Source organism: Boleophthalmus pectinirostris, unplaced genomic scaffold (assembly GCF_026225935.1).
Source record: "Boleophthalmus pectinirostris isolate CB_2022bp ecotype Guang Dong unplaced genomic scaffold, ASM2622593v1 HiC_scaffold_21, whole genome shotgun sequence".
NCBI classification, from domain to species: domain Eukaryota; kingdom Metazoa; phylum Chordata; class Actinopteri; order Gobiiformes; family Gobiidae; genus Boleophthalmus; species Boleophthalmus pectinirostris.
Genome location: NW_026571175.1, coordinates 13,827,912 through 13,848,393, shown reverse-complemented (window position 1 = coordinate 13,848,393; position 20,482 = coordinate 13,827,912). Strand labels below are relative to the sequence as shown.

The following is a 20,482-nucleotide window of genomic DNA, read 5'->3' as shown; positions in this document are numbered from 1 at the left end:
TCCACAGGAAAGACAAAAAAGGAAACCTTTGACTGACTAAGAAATCATCCCGAGTTTGCAGCAAACAATTTTGTATGTGGAGCGCAATCAAAGCAAAACCCCGATCCTCACTCAACCTGTATAGCCACAGGAACAAGAAAGTGTGAGCTCAGCCTGTTTGTCTTCTGTACCTCTCGCTTAACAACTGGGATCCCGCGTTGATGGCGCTCCACATACAAAATGTTCGCTGCAAACTCGGGATGATTTCTTAGGCAGCCTCCTTTTTTGTCCTTCCTGTGTATCAATCCTGCCCATCTCCTTTGCCTTGCGCTATTTTTCAGTTCCGTTGGGAAGGGAAACAGTATGAACGGAGGTTTGCAGTCACACAGATCTGATTCCCTTTTGCATTTATGGAGTTTGCAAACTTCCGAAGCACTGTTAGGACATCCAACAACCACACTATTACAATGTCCAAATCTCAAAACTAAAATATAACAATATCAGAACCAGAAACAAAAGTGATATGGTTCAAAAGACTGGCTTTGTCAATAGACGCATCCTATTTTGAAAACAAACATGGCGGTTTGATGCTCACTTTTTCGGAAAATCCTTCCCAGTATGCATTGCGCAATGACCGGAAGTCCGAAATTCTTTATGCATCTATTTCTTCTCAAGATGTTGCAGAAATTGACTTCTGTACACCTCACAGTAGCTTATGCATTCATCGTTCCAATTTGAAAAGCATGTGTATCGCTTTTACTTTGAGCAATATTCAAATAAGTAATTGTGTCAGCATAACTTTATATAGTTAAATTAATGGGCCCCAAGATTGATCCCTGTGGTACACCTTGTGGATAAAAGTATTAAAATGTATAAAAAGTAGTATTTTAAGATATATATATATATGTATATAGAGAGAGGGAGAGAGAGTGAGAGAGAGAGATTTTGGCAATTCCCTAATGCCACCAAAGAAGTGCACAGAATTTTATGTGTTTGCCTTATTTATCTTAATTTAAATGTCTCAAGAAAGTGACTGAAATTTGAAACTCCAAGACCATCAAATCTCAGCTCATTTATAATTTATGTGGCAAAATTAAAAGTAACTTGTCATCATTTGGAATAAAAACTGCTCCAAGCAAAACATCTTGATAACTGGTTTAGTCACTTTTGAACATTGGTGAAATCTCCTATCTTAAAAAAAAAAAAAGTCTATCAATCTGCCTATCATATCACCCATACTATTGCAATCCATAAATCCTTAAAGGAGCAACGCAACTTTCTCCATAAGCTTACAGTGCATCTCTTTTCATTGTCCATTCCAGCTGCCCCTCTTGACAGCTGTGTGTATATGTGTGTATGTGTGTGTGCTTGTGTGTGTATGTGTGTGTGTTCTGACCTTGGGAGGACTGCAGGGTGCCATTGATTTGTTTACCTGTGTGCCTGACACTTTCTCATTAGCTTTTCTTTTGCACAACACTTCCAGGAGAGGAGGAGGAGACCAGACCACCAAACGCACTCCACTGCAGACCAGCCGTGATCAATGTACCTGAATGATTGGCGCTGGCAATATAATTCTGCTCAATGGCCGCTTAATGGATGTGAGCGCTCTATTTAGTGGCCACAATAAGGTGCTCTTTTGTGACGAGACGAGGCATTGCGTGGCTGTGAGGGGGAGAAAATAATATCTCCAAACAACAGGCTGTTGGTTTAAATGGCGTTTCAAGGCTAATTGCGTTAGATGGTAAGTTTGCAGTAGCTCAAGGGAGCAGATGGAATAGGGACACAAGATAGAAACGATTTTATGTTGCAGCATATGCTTCACTTCAGCAAGTCAACTACAAATAAAAAAATTTTACAATAAATGCAGTTTTTGGTCAATTCAAGGTTTCTTCTGAATAATGTAATTCTAGGATAGAACATTTGTTTAATGAATGCATTAATCTCACAATTACATATCAATACATTATTTCATAGAATACACAAATTACTTTCTTTTATGGGTTTGGTACCCATTTTCCGTACACTTTAAATATCAAATCTATAATATATTATCTTAGGTTTTGTTATGTTGTGAGCTGTTCATATGGCTTAGTTGTCAGTAGGAGGCAGTGTTGACACTTTCCTCCTTGACTTCCTTCTTGACACGGTCAGTGGCCCAGGATTTTGACATCAGTTAATAAGGACAGCACATACAATACCTCCAAAACTATTACAAGGAAATATTGTGTGGATACAGGCTAGTCGTTCATTATCAGTACAAACCTTCATATTTACACCTATGAAAAGAAAAAGAAGGATATTAAATTGTGTAACATTACAGGCATGGGACAAGACATTTCACTTCATGCTATCATGGTCACTACAGCAGTATCAGCTGTACACACATATAGAATCCTATGTTGACTTTGGTGCACAATTTTAAATCCTAACTGAAGGAACGTGCAGATGGTGTGTTTATACAGACATCTGTTTACATAAGGCCTGAACACTATGATGAGGTTTGACTGACTGAACCTATAGTGAGTAAGACCATGGCAGGAGCACCATGACTCACAGCAAAGCATAATGTTAAAAGAGGGGACATTATGCAAAATACATTTTTTGATCTTTCTACCATATTAGAATGTTGTTTCCTCATTAAAAATATGCCTAAAGTGGTTTTAGATGCCATGCATTAATGTTTCAGTAATTTAGTGATCTCTCCCTGGTCCTATTTGAACACTCCTTACAATTAGCTCTAAGATTCTGTGCAATATTGAACTTACAAGTCTACATTATTCATGCTTTCACATGACAATTGTACACAGCAACTTAACAAACCTGATATGATATGCAGTAGTTTCATTAGGATGCATGCTGCTTGTAACTCTCTGAACTCTCTGGTTTGATCATTTCTCCATTTTTCAACCATTTTTATTTGTACTGCCTAACGCAAATGTCTTACTATATGAGATGCCTTGATCAAGAACATGGGAACAGTGTCAGAGTTGTAGCAAATTTTTTGACATTACAACTACTGTGCAGCACTTGCCTATATGTATAAAATAGTATGTTTTTAAAATGTGTTATATAAAGAAAGTGGATGTGGATTTCTGGAAAAATTTGTACAAACAATAAAAGTACTATGCTACAAGAGTGGCAACTAAATAGCATAATAGATTATAGGCAGAGAGTATAAAAGTGTTTCCCTCCATAAGGGCTATATCATTTTAACCACAATGTTCTATAATAGTGCTTCTCAAACTGTGGCACATGTAACACTGGTACGTCGGCTGACACTGGTGGGTTTCATGGCCGATGCAGTCTGAGTTTTTCATCATCATTATGAACTACTCATCCATTGTGTAATCTCATGTCAGACATGGTTTCTTCTTGTTTTAGTCATTGTTTAAAAGTTCTTTATTACGCAAAATTTACCCTTTTGAGGTTTATATCAGTTAAAATGTTGTTACCTTATCAAAAACATTCCCAGAGTTATGTTTTGTTTCATTCACACATGTTTGAGAAATCATTTATTTGTCTACATCCCCAAAGCTTAAAATGCTCTCTTCCTTGTTGAGATTTCATGACACAGTAGTTTTCAAGTTAACAGCTACATTTAAGGTTTAGTTGAGGGCTGAATTCATCCAAATTATTCTAAGGAAGGTGTATAGAGCCATATGTGGTACACAAATTTTTTTTTAGTTTGAGAAAAGAGCCTAAATATGCAAGGATTTTGGTTTTAAACATTTGTGAATGAAACAAAAACAACTCTGAGTGTATTTTTGATGAGAAAACAATATTATAACATTGATCAGAAATAGTGCTAAAAGAGCATTTTAATGTCATCTTAGATCATGTTTAGCCTTGACACATTTTGGGTTTAGATGTGATGGAAAAGGCAAATATCATCATAGATTGTACTTGTAAAATATTTTAGACCCACCACTCTGGAAACATCTTTCTTTCAAAGTACCTGCACATACGACATTATAGAAACAGAGTAGAAACCAACGACCTGTGAGAAGTGCTGACAGAGGCACTCAGAGAGGCAGCACTATCATCCCAATGCTATAATGACACTACACTGTAAAACCATGTGTTCATTTGACTGCAGCGTACCTGTGTCTTATCTCAAGAGGCCCGAGCACAGAGTAATTGCCTTCTTCACTCATTTAGCTAATTGATGTGGACTGCATGACTTCTTAGGCTGCTTTTACTTGTTAGACAGCCCATCAATACATGCGCAAAATCCATTCACCTTTGCATAGGTCAAGCATTCTGATTCGTGTGTAGGAATTCATTAGGAAGATATAGGATGTCAGAGGTTTCAAAGGACAGCCCAGTGTTTAGGTAGAGGTGCTAAGAGGTGTTTACACAAAATAATGTGTCAATAGTGTGTACATAGTCAGCACCTTAACAGTTTGGAGAAAAAATTAAACGTGAAAGATTCAAGATTAAATGTTACGTGATCATTTTATTCAAAAAATACACACAAAAAGTATGTTAATTTTGGTTGTGTTTAGAATAATGAAAAATGTAAAAATAAATAAATAAATAAAAAAACTTGTATCTCCACAAACCAAACTTTCAGTTGACTTTCACGTGTTTGTTCCCATGGATATGTTGTTCCTTTGGGTATAATTTTCCACATATCTATCTACATGGAGAGTGTTCCTAAGTATGGTTTTATTGTTCTATTTCCATGGAATCATGCAGGTGAAGTGCCACTACCAGTAGGTTACACACTGTACTTTTAAGTTCCGTAGTTGTACAATTGCCAGATTTCAGCTCAATACAACTTCATTTGACTCTTTCTGGTTATTTCAGGCCTTAATTTCCCGTTTCATTTATGTAATAACCACGTTGAAAATGTTGCATAAGAATAAGTTTTGAATTCATGCACTTAGTAATTTACAGTGGTGGAAGAAGGAGGCCTATTCAATTCTGTTACTTAAGTAGAAGTAGAGCAAAAAAATACTCAAGTAAAAGTAAAAGGATCACATGGAAAAAAATCAACTTATTTCGTACATATTTTGTGGTCTTATGAAGCTTCAAATATAGTGATTTTGCTAAAGAATCATGCTAAATTTAGTTTAGTAGAAAGAAAATGAATGAATAGTCTTTCCCAGCTGTTTTTATTCATATATTTTTATTCGCTCAAATTACAAACATGTTAATGAACTCCTCAGCCTTTTCAGCAGGTCTTTTTTCAGTCTTGTTCAAAAATTTAGTACTTCTAGAAACCTTCTCTTAAATTTTGTGAAGTAAAATTAAAAAGTATCCACTTTAAAATCTACTTAAGTAAAGTGCAGATACCTAAAATGTATACTTTAGTACAGTACTTTACTACTTTTACTTTGTTACATTCCATCACTGGTAATTTATACTACTCAATGCAAGTCTTTCCAAATGTATTTTTAGAACATAATGTCTCCCCTGTAAATATCGTAAAAGTACAAGCTACGAGGTTTGTCCATTCTGTGGCACACAATGGATGGCATTGGGGGTGTTTTCATTTCTTATTTTTATCTATCTGGATTATCTGACATTCTGTTCTGCATCTTTCCTGCAGGACTGGGGTCTTTAATGTCCCTGGTTTGTATACCCTGGGCGCCTTCACATTGCTTAGAAAATAGAGTGCGAAAGATAAGAACTCTGTCAATATTTGTGGAGGATGCAGTGGTAGCCTCAGGTGGGCGGATGTATCGGTAGGCTGATCAGCTCCGGTTATATAATTGAGATGCACTTTTTTTTCCCTTTCCTCCATTCTATTTTAATAACTTGAGAAATGTAACCCAGAGGCAAAAATGCATTGGATTTATGTATATTTATTAATCTGCATGAACTCTGAAACTTTGAGTGAGGAATTTCCAACTTGCTTATGACTACGATACCCTTCGGCAAAACAACTAAAATGTGAGATAGTTTGATATGTTATGTACTGTGCATAAAGTGCTTTGTGGGGTCAAAAGGTTAGAATTTGCAGTATTATATATCGTTGTAAAACTCTTGCGTCTTTAGCATGTTTAGTAGATTTTTGAGCTTGTTGTTGAGTGATTCATTTCAAACGCATTATGAATCAGCTTACTCCCTAATCTCTCCCCAGAGACCATTAAAATGCGACTCAAATGCACTAATCTTTCATTCACGGGAGCGACTTTATTTATAGATATGCTTGCCATCTGGTGGACTTCGTAAACAAACCTTGCATGATCGTGGATGTAGGAGTCAAAGTTGTGTACAGGAGTCAGGTGGGAATAGATGTGGGTGATTCGAATGTTATATCATTGCCAATACAAATAACAATGCTTTATGTTTTGTTACGGAAGTCATGGCAGAGGAGCAGCAGGGCAACCAAACTATAAGTAATGTCATGTCACAAGAGGTGGGAAGAGTGAGGAACAGTGGACCATTACGCTGACAAAGTGTTTTTTTGATCATTGTGGAACGGCTGGCCCCTAACAGGCGCACAGCTTGTGTCAATTCTCTAACTATAAGGTTGACAGCACGAGAAGCAGAGAGCAAGGTGAGCCCCAGTGTGTGTTGTAAAGGAGGTACAGCTGCTATAGGCACTGAGAAGCACAATATCAATCAGTACCTTAAAGTATGATATTATTGGAAGACTGAAGTGTGAGCAAAGAAGCTGTCAAACGTGTTTATTTTTTAAAACTTGTACTTTTTCTGTTCACATATAGAATGGCATGGCATAAGTCTGTGGGAGAGATATTCAAGCAGGAAATCTACAAAGTACATGCCTTGTCATTACTTGTTAAAGAAGACCTATTGTGCTCGTGTCTGCTGTATAGTTATAGTCTACAATACCCATGATGACAGTGTTGTAAAAGTCATCACAACGAAGTGCCAGCTGTCGGCACCTCTGATGGATAAATGCACATCACGCTGGCAAGTTTTTTTCATCATTTGTACTAAAATGACACTTCCAAATCCATCTCATATTACAGATTACAAACAACAACGTGGACAACTAAGTATAATATATAGTATAATCAGTTGGTTGTTGGGTTTGTACCTTGCCCATTTTGACAAGTTAGGGCCACATTTTGCTGAGATTTTAACTTAATCCTCAAAAAGCTCTTATACTGTATAGATTTATTTACAACATGTATAGCACTCTGTCTCTCTTATTAATCTAACCACATTTTTTAGTTAAAAACAAACGTGTAAAAACAATTTCACCTTAGTTAATTTGTGTTGACAAAGAAGATGTTGATCTTAGTGTCATTTTTGTGGATAGACCAGGTAATTAAAGTGCCATGAACTAATGAGAATGCTGTAGTGTATTGTGAACACAAACTCTGCAAATATTCCTTTCAGTTAAACATATAAAAAAGCTGGTTGAAATGTCACAATGATGGTTCTAAAGCAGGGGTGTCAAACTCATTTTGGTCCGGGGGCCGTATCCAACCTACTTTGATCCCAAAGGGGCCGGATCAGAAAACTCATGTCATATAAACCCCCAAAATAACAATAAGTTAAAATATTGGTGCAGAGAAACACAAATCTATTACAGAAATCTTTTTAAATAGATGAACTCTTTCTTTTACAAAATATTATAATATTATGAACAACCTGAAACTTTAAGAAAAATGCAGTTTCAGCATTTTAACATGAACTTGTTTACAAATAAGAATAAGTCAATTTTTGTTGTAAAATCCTGCACTCAACGTCCACTTTTCTCATTTTGGACATTTTGTTGATGAGGGTGTCACGGTCAGCAGTCAAAACGATCGTCCTTTAAGAGCGTTTGGAAAGAGACAAGTCTTCATTTGTGCTGCTCTGGTGGGAGGGGCCACGTACAGAGACGCTGGAGACGCTGCTGTGATAAACACCACAGAAAATTAACAAGATTTTAATAGAAAATATAATTAAACTATCTTAGTAGAAAATCAGCCAAGGGCCAGATTAAAGGTCTTGGAGGGCCGGATCTGGTCTCCAGGCCGTATGTTTGACACCTGTGATCTAAAGGCTTAAAACCAATCACAACCGACAAACAGCAGAATCTGATCTTGGTGCCACACAAAAGCATTCTTTATTGTTTTGTTATAAAATTGCATCTAAAAGGTTTTTAGAAAGAAGACATTTGTGCAGTCAAAAATGAATTAAAAAAAAAGTTTGTTCAAGATCACAAATTGTCTGCAGACTTGAGTTAGGCTGGAGATAAAAGGAAAACCCGCTTAGTGGGACTCCTTCCCACTGACTTGATGTAAATCCAAATTGATTTCAGTGGGAGACGTGTCAGCTTTCCATCTTCATAAAGTCTTGTTTTACACTGTCTGCTGTCACCTGAGGAGTAATTAGCCCGATGTGACCGCGAGCTGGTGCCAGTGTCATGTTGTGTTACGCAACAAAGCTACGCCTGGAATTACAGACCAGGATCAACAGAGACGAGAGGAGGAATTTTATCTGCTATACCTCTTCAGATGATTAACAAGATAGAATAAATGATTGTTTGCTTTCAGCCACACTTTTCCTGAACTTCTTGTGAATGGGAATTTTGCCAGAGAGAAGACAGAGAGGAATATAGACTCATAAAATGCTGTAATATGAAAATCACAATGGTAAATATTCACTGTTAGTTGGCTATAGGCTATAGAATCTATAACCTAATCTATAGCATTCAGAAACCCACTAGTTATGTCTACTATTTAGCTTTCAAGGGGACATAATGTGTAAAATAAACTGTTATGGGATTTTAACCATGTTACAACAGTCCCTAGCCTGATTCACCAGCTGGTTACACTCCGTGGACCTAGCAACATTAGGATTCATTTGCTCTACGGTAGGTGGGTATTTATTTTTTTTAAATTTAACCAGTTGCTGCTATTTGGTCATGAGGTATGTAATGCACTGAAATGTTCAGTGGTGTCCAAGTAATTGCTGGCACAACAGCAAACAAAGCACATAGTGAACATGTCTGTCAACGGTCCTTGTCCTTTCTGCGAGATGAACTTGAGAATTAAAGGTGCAATAAAAAATGCTAAGTTTGTATTTGACAGAGGAAGGCCAAAGGAAGATAGAGTATGCAGTCTGCTATCGCAACTCGGGCTCTTCGCTGATTGACCAGTGTGCAATCTACAACTTCCGTTCTTGCAAACCATCTAGTGTATTCTGATTCCTGGCCTAGTCGCTGGAGAAAAAGGAAGTTGAGCAGAGGCACTAGGTGGTGCCAGCCTGGCTAAACAGTCCCTTTATTACTCAACAAGCTGTATTACTCAAAGTTGTATTTTGATTGATTCATGTATGTTTAAGTAATATTGTCCTACATTTGAGGCATAAGTGCTCAGAAAAAAAAATGTTTTCACCTACCCCTGATCTCTGCCCATAGCTTTATACTTACTTGTGATCCAAAAATTCTGATTTCAGTCACACATTTAAGTTTGAAAACTGCCATGTTGCCATTTTTCAACATTACACACACAATGAAAACCAGCTGCTTGCCACTATGAAGAGCCCGCCTCTCATTCAGTTCTACAGTTTATTACTACAAGTCAATGGATTCATATTACTAAGGTTAAAGTTTAATACTAAATACCAGACCAATCTTCACAATACAATAATTATTACATGAGCATAGTGAGCCAGGATCTGAATTGAAAACAAACAAACAATAATAAGTAATATACGATAATATACAATAATATACCATACAATAATAGTAATTTGTTATTGTTTTAGGCAGAAAGCTACTTCACAGAAGTTCTTAGGCTCACTTCAACTTTTACAGAAAATTAATGGCTGTCTTTGCATGGATCTCAGCCTCATTTTGCAGAGGAGTGTATTTCTAGAGGAAAAAAACAAATATCACTATTAATATGTGTGCGCACTATATCACATTTGATCAAATAATATGTAACAACAATAATTTAAGACTATGAAACTAGCTGACAAGAAAGTAATATAGCTAGTATTACTGTAATTTTAAGAAAAAGTAAAAAAAAAAAAGTCAACTGAACCCAAAAGTCAAACATCATCAACATTACATTACAGTGGGTATTGTAATAAAATAAAATATAGCCTGCTTATAGACTGTGCACTTATACATCCTAGGTTTCGATGGATATGATGTTTTATCTAAATGGACTTAGTCACAGAGGACTATAGGCCTACAGCAGCCTTCGGATACTCAAATGACGCATAATATTTACTGCTGTGGGCCATCCTGAGCTGTAAATAAAAGCCTGAAGAAGAGGGATCCTATTTATAAGAAAATAAACACATGGTAGTATCCTCCAGTGGCCAGGCCCCAGTCTGTGCACTGCTGAAACAGGATGAAAATAGTATCTTGAGGCAATGTATTCTGTGACTAATAGCATTTATATTATTAATTTATATCAGCTTTAAACATCAGCCCTCAAGCAATAATTATTAAACACCGTGCATTATTTACAGTATAATAGCCCATTGGAAGTTTGCTGAAGTGTCAAGAGAAGAAAGAATAGAAAACTAGATAAGCTGTAACTATAGTCTACAGCCTATAATGTCAGTAGGCCTATAAGTTTTATTATATAGGCACACAAAACAAGAGAGGATGTCCGTCCAGGCATATAACATTTGCAAGATAACAAGATCGTTGCAGAGTCAAATAAAGTGTAGCCTGTTTTGCCAGACACTAGAAAAAACATCACCTGCTGCCATATTGATTCTAGTTTTTAAACATGCATTAGCTGTCCAAATTATAAGTAGATCAAAATCTGGTTTTAATTCACTGATTAATAAGTGTCTCTTTGGGTTATAAGTCAGTGAAAAGCTATGGAAAAGGCATTTCATAAATCCAGTAGCCTAAGGCACAGATGACAACTGCCTCATATCTATGTTAACTGCCCCGTGTGAAGTTACTTGGCAAAAAGATACACTTTCACTAGAATCATTTAGATAATTTCAGCCCTGGAATTTCCAATCTCTACTGAACAAATGGTAAAGGATTCATCAGCCGGTTTCACTTCACATGGAAACCATCTGACCTCGCAGGATTTGTTCGCTCGATGGTAGGCGCGTACTTTTTTATTTAACCAATCGCTGCTATTTGGTTGTGACGTATGTAATGCGCCAAATCCTGTAGGAAGAAGGGCAATAACGTCGTTCCCCTTGATAAAATTCACCAAAAATTCTATTTGTTCTGGCTTTAAATCCTCGATCTTGAGAATTGTTGCCAGCACATAATGTATGGCTTTGTCTACATCCATCTAGACCGCTTTGTTTACTGTTGAGCTTTACCACAAAAGGGACCAAGACAAGTGCTTCACAGCTCTTCGCTGACTGGTTGGTGTGAAGTCTACAACTTCTGAGGTTCTTGCAAATCATCTAGTGATTCCTGAACTAGGCGCTGAAGGGAAATGAAATTAAGCGAAGGCACTAGGTGGCGCCATCCTGACCAGTAAAGGGTAGCTGTTAACTTGAAAACTACAGCTTCGTAACAAAGTGGCACAGAGCATTTTTGAGCTTTGGAGGTGTATAGAGAGTAATAATAAAGGATTAAACATGTATGAATGAAACAAAAATAAATAAATAAAGCAAACAAAACAAAATAAAATAAAGCAAGCACAAGGGTCAGTTTTGTGTAATTTAAGACCTGGGAAATTTCAATTGTATGGCATACCGTCTATAAACTAAGCTGTTTTTATTTATACAAAATCATTAGGCTATTGTGGTTTAGAATTTGAAGCCACACGAAAAAATGCTGTAGGAATTTCAATACGTTCTTAAAATAGGAGCAGTAAATCAATCCCGACAATAACAGGAGGTCTAACTTTCATTTCATCACATTTCCCCGCTAAATCCCAACCGTGACATTCTTGACATTGACACCTGGTGATCGCTATTATTATTAAAACCCTCTGTTCTGGCGCTGGTGAATGGCCGCCTTCTTCCGCGCCGAGAGCTGAGAGGTGGAGGAGGAGGAGGTGTATGGTAATTCTATGCTAATGGCGGGCTTCAGCACCTCGGAGAGCTCGCACGCCTGGCTCCTCCCCCCGTGTCTCCCGCTGCCTCCGCCGCTCTCACTGCCTCCTCACTTTACCGCGGGATACGAGCGAGGAGGCACCGTCACATCCAGAGCGCCAGACACACAACCACAACCACGACGCACGACGCGCGGACCTGCTTCTTCAACCCCGAGGCTGTGATGCGCAACGCGGGACGACCGGCTCCACCACAGCGCCCTTCGGATGATAATACAACCACCCGAGTTCGTGTCTGTTAATTTTTACGAGCGATAAGAACTAAGACATGCCGCTGTGACGCGCGCTCGGATGACAACAGCTTCCGTCTTTGAGATTCCCGCTTCTCGTGCCAGGTTTACTAAGTTGGCGCCGCGCAAGTTTTCTCCCCGTCTGCTTTGAATTATTGACTTGCATTACATTTACCTCGTTGACTTGGGGCGAAGGGAAAGGCACAGGAACAGAATGGGGAGCGAGAACATCTTACCGGAGCTTATGGCGGAGAAGGACACGCTGGACCCGACTTTTCAGCACTCCTTGCGGCTGTTGGACCAAGGTAAGCCTCCGTGTAAACCGCGTGGAAATTGAAGTGATGCTGTTAGCTTTAAAGTGGCGCTTGAGGCTAGGGTTTTGGTGAGGCTACTCGACATCGAAACGCCTACTTATGGTTAAAAATACAACGTGTGTGTGTCTGCTTACTATTTTCACTGGGGTCTTTTAGAAACAAAAAAGTCCAACTTAGGGTGACCAGATTTTCAAAATAAAAACTGAGACATCCCTGGTTTGTGGTGGTTTGTAATGATAAAACTGTGAAACGAGTGCGTAATTGAGCAAAATTGTTACGCACTTGGCACTAATGTGAGTCACATTTTCTTTGTGGTTTTGTCATTTTTAAGCAGCTTTTCTGTATTTTCTATTTGCAGGGATCAGATTGGTCAAAAATAGGGACACCTGGGACACAGAGCTCAAAACTGGGACTGTCCCAGGTAAACAGGGACGTCTGGTCACCCTAATCTAACTGCTTTTTATTAAGTTTGAATGGCTAAGGTGCCTTTAGCTGCCATGTTTACCTTGTTAACTTAAGCCTGAGCAATACCAGGGGTCTTTATCCAACACGAGGCTTCTTAAAGGTGCACCACGTAACTTTTCTGTAACACTGTGCACATTTAAACTTATTACCAAAGACCAAAGAAGAAAATTAATAACAAAAATGTGAATTAATGAAATATTTAAAATAGCTCTAGCGTTCTGCGAGTTAAATCCCTGATAAATGCTATTGCCAAGTTTTGTGAGGGGAGCATTAGCGAGACCGTAGCACTCAGTCGACTTGACATTCAGTTAGCAGGCTGGACTTGTCTTCATCCCCATGCAGACATGTGTAAGCCGCTGCGCGAGAGCCGGAATAATCACCCTCTTATTCAAATGTACATGTGTTTCCCCTCTTTGAAGCTACTAGACGTGAGCGAAATGGAATTCTTAAACGGATGGAACCACAGTTTAATTAATCCTCCGCTGCTTTGAAGATGCTGGAAATCTTTTTGGCTCTGCACTTGTCACCCCCCACTTTTGGACTGTCAGGACATCTAAGTATTATTCAAGAGGCGCTGGTTCAGAGTGGAGCAATATGTTTCTTTTAAAAGGTAACAGACAAGCAGATTTGGTCCATTGCGTGCTCCGCTGTGGCTGCACTGGAACTAATGCTGTGAGCCCCCAGACACTGCTGCTGCGCGGGCTGCTTTATCCTATCTGACAGGCCGGTCCTGCTCACAGCTTGTGCCCAAACATGAGTCCTCAAGGGTTCCCTAAAAACATTCCCCCGGCAAAGTCAGGCATAATTTCTATTTAATGATGCTTTCTCATAGTATTACTTCAGCGTATATTGTCGCCCCGTGCATTCTCAATCAGACACTTCAGATCATTATAACATCCTCAGCCTCTCATGTATCATCGCTTGTACAGTTTTGTGTAATTCAATGTGGCTTTTACTCTTGGGCTTAACTGTAGCACTCTATTATAGTTTACTCGACTAGAATACTTGTTGTGAATAGTATGAAAATATCTGTCAGACCGTATAAGTTAGAGCTCAGTCTGGTAAGTGCACTCTGAGTCAGAGCTGGTTTATTGGCCCGAGGATAATTGTGGTAATAGTCTTAGAGCTGCAAGATTAATCGCAATCCAATCAAAAGTGGAGGTGAATGCTCGCAATTAGCTATTCATACAGAGACCCTTATTTAATATAGTGTTCTCTGCAAACAACAATATATGCCATCTCCATGGAGCTTTTTTATGCATAAAACCTGTTCTAAAATGCATATGATTCTTATTACTTTAGCCTTTCGTATTTAAAGTAGCGTCAAATGGTAATGCTGTAATGCTGGGCGTGTTTAAACTGTGCACTAAGATCTGAATCTAAAATCTATATATTTAGCATTAAAGTCTCACAGCTAATATTAGTCTATATGCCAACCCTATCCTAGACAAGACAGATTATTTTATTAGAATATTACTATATCAAATACTGAGAAATTACTGTAAGTTTAGAGTACATAATTAGGGGTGTAACAATAACCAAAATATTGGGATTGTCAAAAGTCTCGTGGGCCATCACAATATATATCGAATCACAAGTTTCTTTGTGTAAATTCATAGTTATGGTGCAGCAATTGCTTAAATAAACAGATGGGACTACATCGACCATGATCCTTTGCTCCGTTTTGGTGCAAACTACATGAAGAAATAACAGTTCTAAGCACTTTCAAATCTTAGTTCTTTGAATTAAGTCTTGTCAATGCATTTTAAGAGGAAAAAGCAGCATATTCATAATTTGGTTAGCCTTCACAAAATATCTCAATAAATACCGTAACATGAGATGTATATTGTAAAAATATTTAGATTTTAGATTTGGATATTGTTACATCCCTAATATATAATATGAAGGAAATATAGATGATTTATGATAATATTGAAATTTATTTCACTGACACAATAACCCAAAAGCAGAAAAAAGAGCAAAAAAAAATATATATATATTCTAAATCTACAATATGGTTAACAAACACAAGCAGAAATGTGATTTGTGTCCAGAATATCCTCTATGAAAGCGTCCCTTTTCTGTTTCGAGCTGGTTGGAGCTCCAATATACTGTATTGGGAGCAGAATACTATAGACACTGCCAGAGATGCTGGAGTGGTACCCTGCAAAATCCACTGGATAAACAAAGCTAGAATAAAACTTCACTCCAGGCTGTTTTCTTTGAAACTTAACAACAGTGTGTGAGAGCCCTTTGTCATAAGGAAAAAAAAAAATCCAATTCCTGCCCCAAGTAAGTTTAGAGTACATTTGTGCACTAGTCTTTGTTGAAGATGAAAAGGTTTACATTTGCCACTGACATGCTCAAAAATATATGATTTTCAAAGTTGTATCTATTTCTTGTAGAACTTGTATACACACAACATCCACTGATTTCTGTAGGTTGTTTCTTGTTGCCAGGTCTTAGGCCGCTGATATCGATATTATTATCACTTGGCTGACTGACATGCCTCGCCGCGTTTGGCCTCTGAGTGTTGTTGGCGTTGTTCCTCTCACTCTATGTGGCGCATATGGATGAAGTGTTGCCTCCTTCAGTACTTTGATATTGTCGACCAGTCTGGACTTGTGTTGCTCATTTATGCAGCTTTCTTTCCAAGATAATTACCCACTCACTCCGAACCTCTCATTATGTTGGGTTGAAGTATATCATAGGTAACATTTTTCATTGGGGCTTTTGTGTCTGAAGCTCAAAGTCGAACAGCTGCTAAAATGCAAATTAGGACCAGTTGGAAAGTGAAAAGTAAGAATTGTGTTTTGAGTGAGGATATCAGACAGAGAAGGAGGGCTTTCAACTGTAAACCAGACTACTGCTTAAGAGAAGAAAAGCAAGACTGTACATTGCTCAAAATAAGGACACTGGACAACTTTTCTTTGATATGATCAAACTAAAAGAACTCAAACTATATCCCTGTCATAGTTTCTACCTGGACTTAGTAGCTTACATTAGCAAATGAGTGGTTAACCAAATATGTTTTTAATGAACTTTACTCTATTATTGACTATACTACCCTTTCCCCTCATTTATTTTATTTTGGGAATAAACATTAGCCTGATTCATCAGCTGGTTTCACTTCATGGAAACCATCTGACCTCGCATTAGGATTTGTTCACTCGACGGTAGGTGGGTACTGTTTTATTTAACCAATCACTGCTATTTGGCGTGAGGTATGTAATGCACCTCTAATGGGGCCAAATGGTATATTAAACTTTTCCCAAATTCCATAGGAAGTGTCTGGACTGCTTCAAAGTATTTAATGACAAATCCAAAAAATTCAAAACTCAAAACTAAAGAGCCATGACACAAGACAAGATGGGACTGTGACAGAGACAATGGACCAACAAAAGGCAGAGGAGAACACAGGGTATAAATGCACACAGACACAGGTGAAACACATTAGGGCGGGGCAAACAATCATGACAGGAAGTAAAACTCAACTACAAGCAGACACAACAAATGTCAAAATAAAACACCAAAATGAGCAAATACACTACAAACATGAACCATGACAGGAAGAAGGGCAATAATGTCTTTCCCCTTGATAAAATTCACCAAACATTCTCTTTGTTCCGGCTTTAAATCCTCGATCTCGGGAGTCCTTGCCAACGCAGAATGTATGGCTCTTTGCTGAATGGCTGGTGCCCGGACTCGCACTTCCATGGTTCTTGCAAACCGTCTAGTGCAGTGATTCTTATCTATAGGGCCGGGGCCCAAAGTAGGGCTGGGACCACCTCCTTGGGGGCCCCACAAGCAGTGCAATATAATGCATTTAAAAGGAGATAGGGCCCCAGGTTACTTTGTTCAGAAAAAGTCAGGCCCCAAGATTGAAAAGGTTTTAAACCCCTGGTCTAGTGTATTCTGATTCCTGACCTAGTCACTGGAGAGCAATGAAATTAAGTGGAGGCACTAGGTGACGCCACCCTGGCTAAATAAACATACTAACGTTTTGCAAAATACAGTAATGATAGTATCATGTCTGCAAACTTTACAACTTAAAATGTGGTAATGTTCCCAGAAACATTTCACATATGTTGAGTCTATTACTTTCTCATGAATTGGTATTCAAATTCAAAATCCAACATTCACACTCAGGCATTTTCATCTTAGCTCATATAGGATTCCTGGATTCTACATCAAACCAGCAAAAGAGGCTACATGCATAAAACATACAATATACTGGTGCCATGAAATGGTAATTTGCAAAAAATAAGTTTTCCAAGACATTTTGAAAGTTTTTTAGCTCAAACTTGTCATAGGTGTCCCGTGTTTGAAGTTCTACAAACAGTAATTGGCCAGAGTTAGCGGTAGTCCAATGTCTGTTTCTCCAATGAGGTGAATCCATTCTCATTTGTACCTAGATAAGGCTATGTTTCACTCAGCACTTTGTTATCTTGTGCGCTGCTCAAATCTAGGTTAGACTCTTTTAAGAACAAGCCCACCGTTGGAGGAGCTCTGAATACTTAATGCGTGAAAGACATTTAGCTACCACTTTCCCAGCACACGCTCTCCTTCAGTCTTTTATCCACACTACGTTCTCACCGGAGCTACTGCAAATATTGGCCATCTCCCAAACTTTAATAAAAACGATGGAATACTTAGCGCCTGGTGTGTCCTAAAACAAAATGTTCACCTAACACAAATTCCCAAATATGCGTTCCAGTAAAGTTAGTTTGTGATATTTGTGTCGAGGGAGAAGATTGCAGTTGGACGCCATCACCAAAATTAATCCGTGACATTTTATGAAGTAAGCTGAACTCTGCAGTGCACAAAATTTGGCCGAAACCGTCTGCCACAACTCCAGAAAAGTGTAAATACTGTTATCTCTCTCTTCCACAACAGATGGAACATGATGCAGCTTAATAGAGCACTTCTTTTGCCATCTTGCTGATGAGTTTTTGGACTTGATCATGCAATTGGCAGGGGATTGTAGCGACCATGGAGGGATGAACGGGCGAATCTCTAAGCAAATGAAAAAAGTTTAAAGAGAACGTTGCTGAACCAGAAATTTCAAAAAACTAAATTAAAATGACTCTTAATGTTGATTTCATTAACATAAAAAATAACCAACACTTTAAATCAGTGTATTTTAACACTCTTTTTTACTTCAAAGTTTGAGCACTTCTTCACACCTTTAAACCTTCTCCATTCAAATTATTTCATTTATTTAAATATAAATGCCCCTTTGATTGGAATAATTTTCCCTCACCCATTTGCACGTTAACTTCTGTCCCTTTGTTTAAAAATGCTCTGGTGCAGTACTTTGGGACTATATTCGAACTCTGTCTTAGTTTTTGTTCAAATTGTACTTATTTTGTGTCTAACATCATGTGTGAGTGAGCGTGTGTGTGTGGTTGTGTTGATTTTGTTATTTTATTTTTTCTCAGTTTTTTTTTTTTTTTTTTCTGAATGTATGTAGCCTACTGTCTGCCCTACTGCGTCTGTCTTCTGTTGTTGTGATTCTGAGGACCCCCTCGAAAACTAGATGGCGAGACATTTCAAGGGGCTTATCCTCCAAAACAAATACATTTGAAATACCCCACAGCCATATCATTAATGTTTAGACTTGATTCACATTTTCGTTTCCATCCACAGTTAGGAGCGTTTTGTCATACTGATAAAAAATCTTCTATCTTCTTTCAGTAACATTATTCATATATCTTGGCTTTCTAACGGTAATGTGTTAAACATATCTTTAAATGTACTGTAATACCCACTAAGGTTCAGAAAAATCACTGTATACCCTTGTTTGAAAGATTACCATAGAAGTTTGCTTGTATGCTTCTCTTTTTGCAGTATTTTGAAATTTTTTTCTTTTAATATATCATACACCAAACTTTCAAAAAATGCAATATTATCAATAATTCATAGCGCTGAAATTGACAATCTTTTTTCATCAAATAGAGACAAAACATCTTCCTTTGAGCAAATCATTGAACTCTATTATTATTCAAATAGCCATGGTTATTTACAGTAATCGCCGGATCTTTGTCAGTTAATTAGACTGCTTTCAGGAAGCAACTGTAAACAGAGCAGACACTGACCTGGGATTAAAAGGTTTTGATGATTAAATTCATTTGTGAATTACTTTAGCACAATTAAACATTTGCCTATTTTTAATTTACTTGTAAAATCACTTATAAACAAACTTGCACAACTGATTTCTTTCCCCTTGTAATTGCAATAAAAGAATGTAAAATGTATGGCTTATAGGACACAATAAACACAGTAGAATAGAACATTACATTTAAAAGTTCAATTTTATCACCTCATTAAGTTGCAGAAAAAGTCGGATGAGAACAATATTTTTATTATAATGAAACACAGCTGGAGTGAGTGCGTTGTAACATAGTCGATTAATCAGCTACATTATGAGTGAAAAACAATGACAACGTTTCTATTATATCTGACATATTCTTGAGACTGTTAAGCATGCTGCAAATATCCTATATTACACAGAAAATATTCTTGTGAGCTTTAAGCTATTTTAGGCTACGTTCAGACTGCAGGGCTTAATGCTCATTTTGGATTTTTTTGTGAAATCTGATTTTTTGCGAGGTTGTTCATATTTCCAATTAAATGGGACTTGTATGTGTTCTCCAGTGTGAACTTTAAACACCCCAAAAGTATCCCGCATGCGCAATGGAGGATACAACAACGTCACGCACAGCAAGCGTTCTCAGCGTTTATGGAAGTAGACTAAACTCTGGGCTTGTCTCCTAAAATACAGTCCAGTTCTTTGTAAAATGGACAGGTTACACGTCCATAGCCACTTTGTTTGTTTGAGTCTTTAGCCTCTTTGTATTTTCCTTGCAGGCTCTTTATTTTTTATTAACATTGGAGCCAGGAGCGCCTGTAGCCTTGCTCAGACATTTCTTTGGTAATCATTTGAAAAACCAATTGGGCCTGAATACAGCGATCCCCCCAAATATAAATTAACTCACTAACCTCACTTTCCCTTCATTGACTCAACTCTGAGCCTGATGTGTAGGTGGGATGAATGCGACCTGGCTGTTCAGACTGAAGTCGCATGTCAAACGATTGGATATGTATCGGTTTTAGGACCACATATCCAAGTGGCCTGGATCGCATTTGAAAAAGTTGGATCTGTGTCACTCAGATTGTCATTCAAAGATCTGATATGGATTGCATAGGGGGGAAAAAAAAGGATTTGGGTCATTTCAAGCTGCAGTCTGAATGTAGCCTTAGAATGTTGTTCCCTCCTTAAAAACATACCCGCAATTGTGTTTTGTTTCATTCACACATTTGAGTAACCCTTTATTATTAGTCAGTCTACCTCTCCAAAATGCAAAATACTCTATTCCACCTTGTGATCTCATGAAGTGTTAGTTTTCAAGTTAACAGCTACCTTTTATCTTTTGTATAAGAGAGACTGGCAATTTCAGGGTCAGCCAAAAGATTCTAGTGAAGGTGTATGGAGTTTAAAAACACAGTGGACCTCCCTGCATTACCACATGAC

General features: G+C 37.9%; 1 protein-coding gene across 1 annotated transcript in view; it reads left to right on the top strand.

The window, feature by feature from the left end:
• The first annotated feature begins 12,353 nt into the window (after window positions 1-12,353).
• khdrbs3 (KH domain containing, RNA binding, signal transduction associated 3) overlaps window positions 12,354-20,482 on the top strand; it is a 133,218-nt gene continuing 125,089 nt past the window's right edge. Inside the window, exon 1 of the mRNA XM_055157495.1 lies at window positions 12,354-12,474. Coding sequence (XP_055013470.1) covers window positions 12,384-12,474 — 91 coding nt within the window. The 5' untranslated portion in view covers window positions 12,354-12,383. The remainder of the gene's footprint in view (window positions 12,475-20,482) is intronic.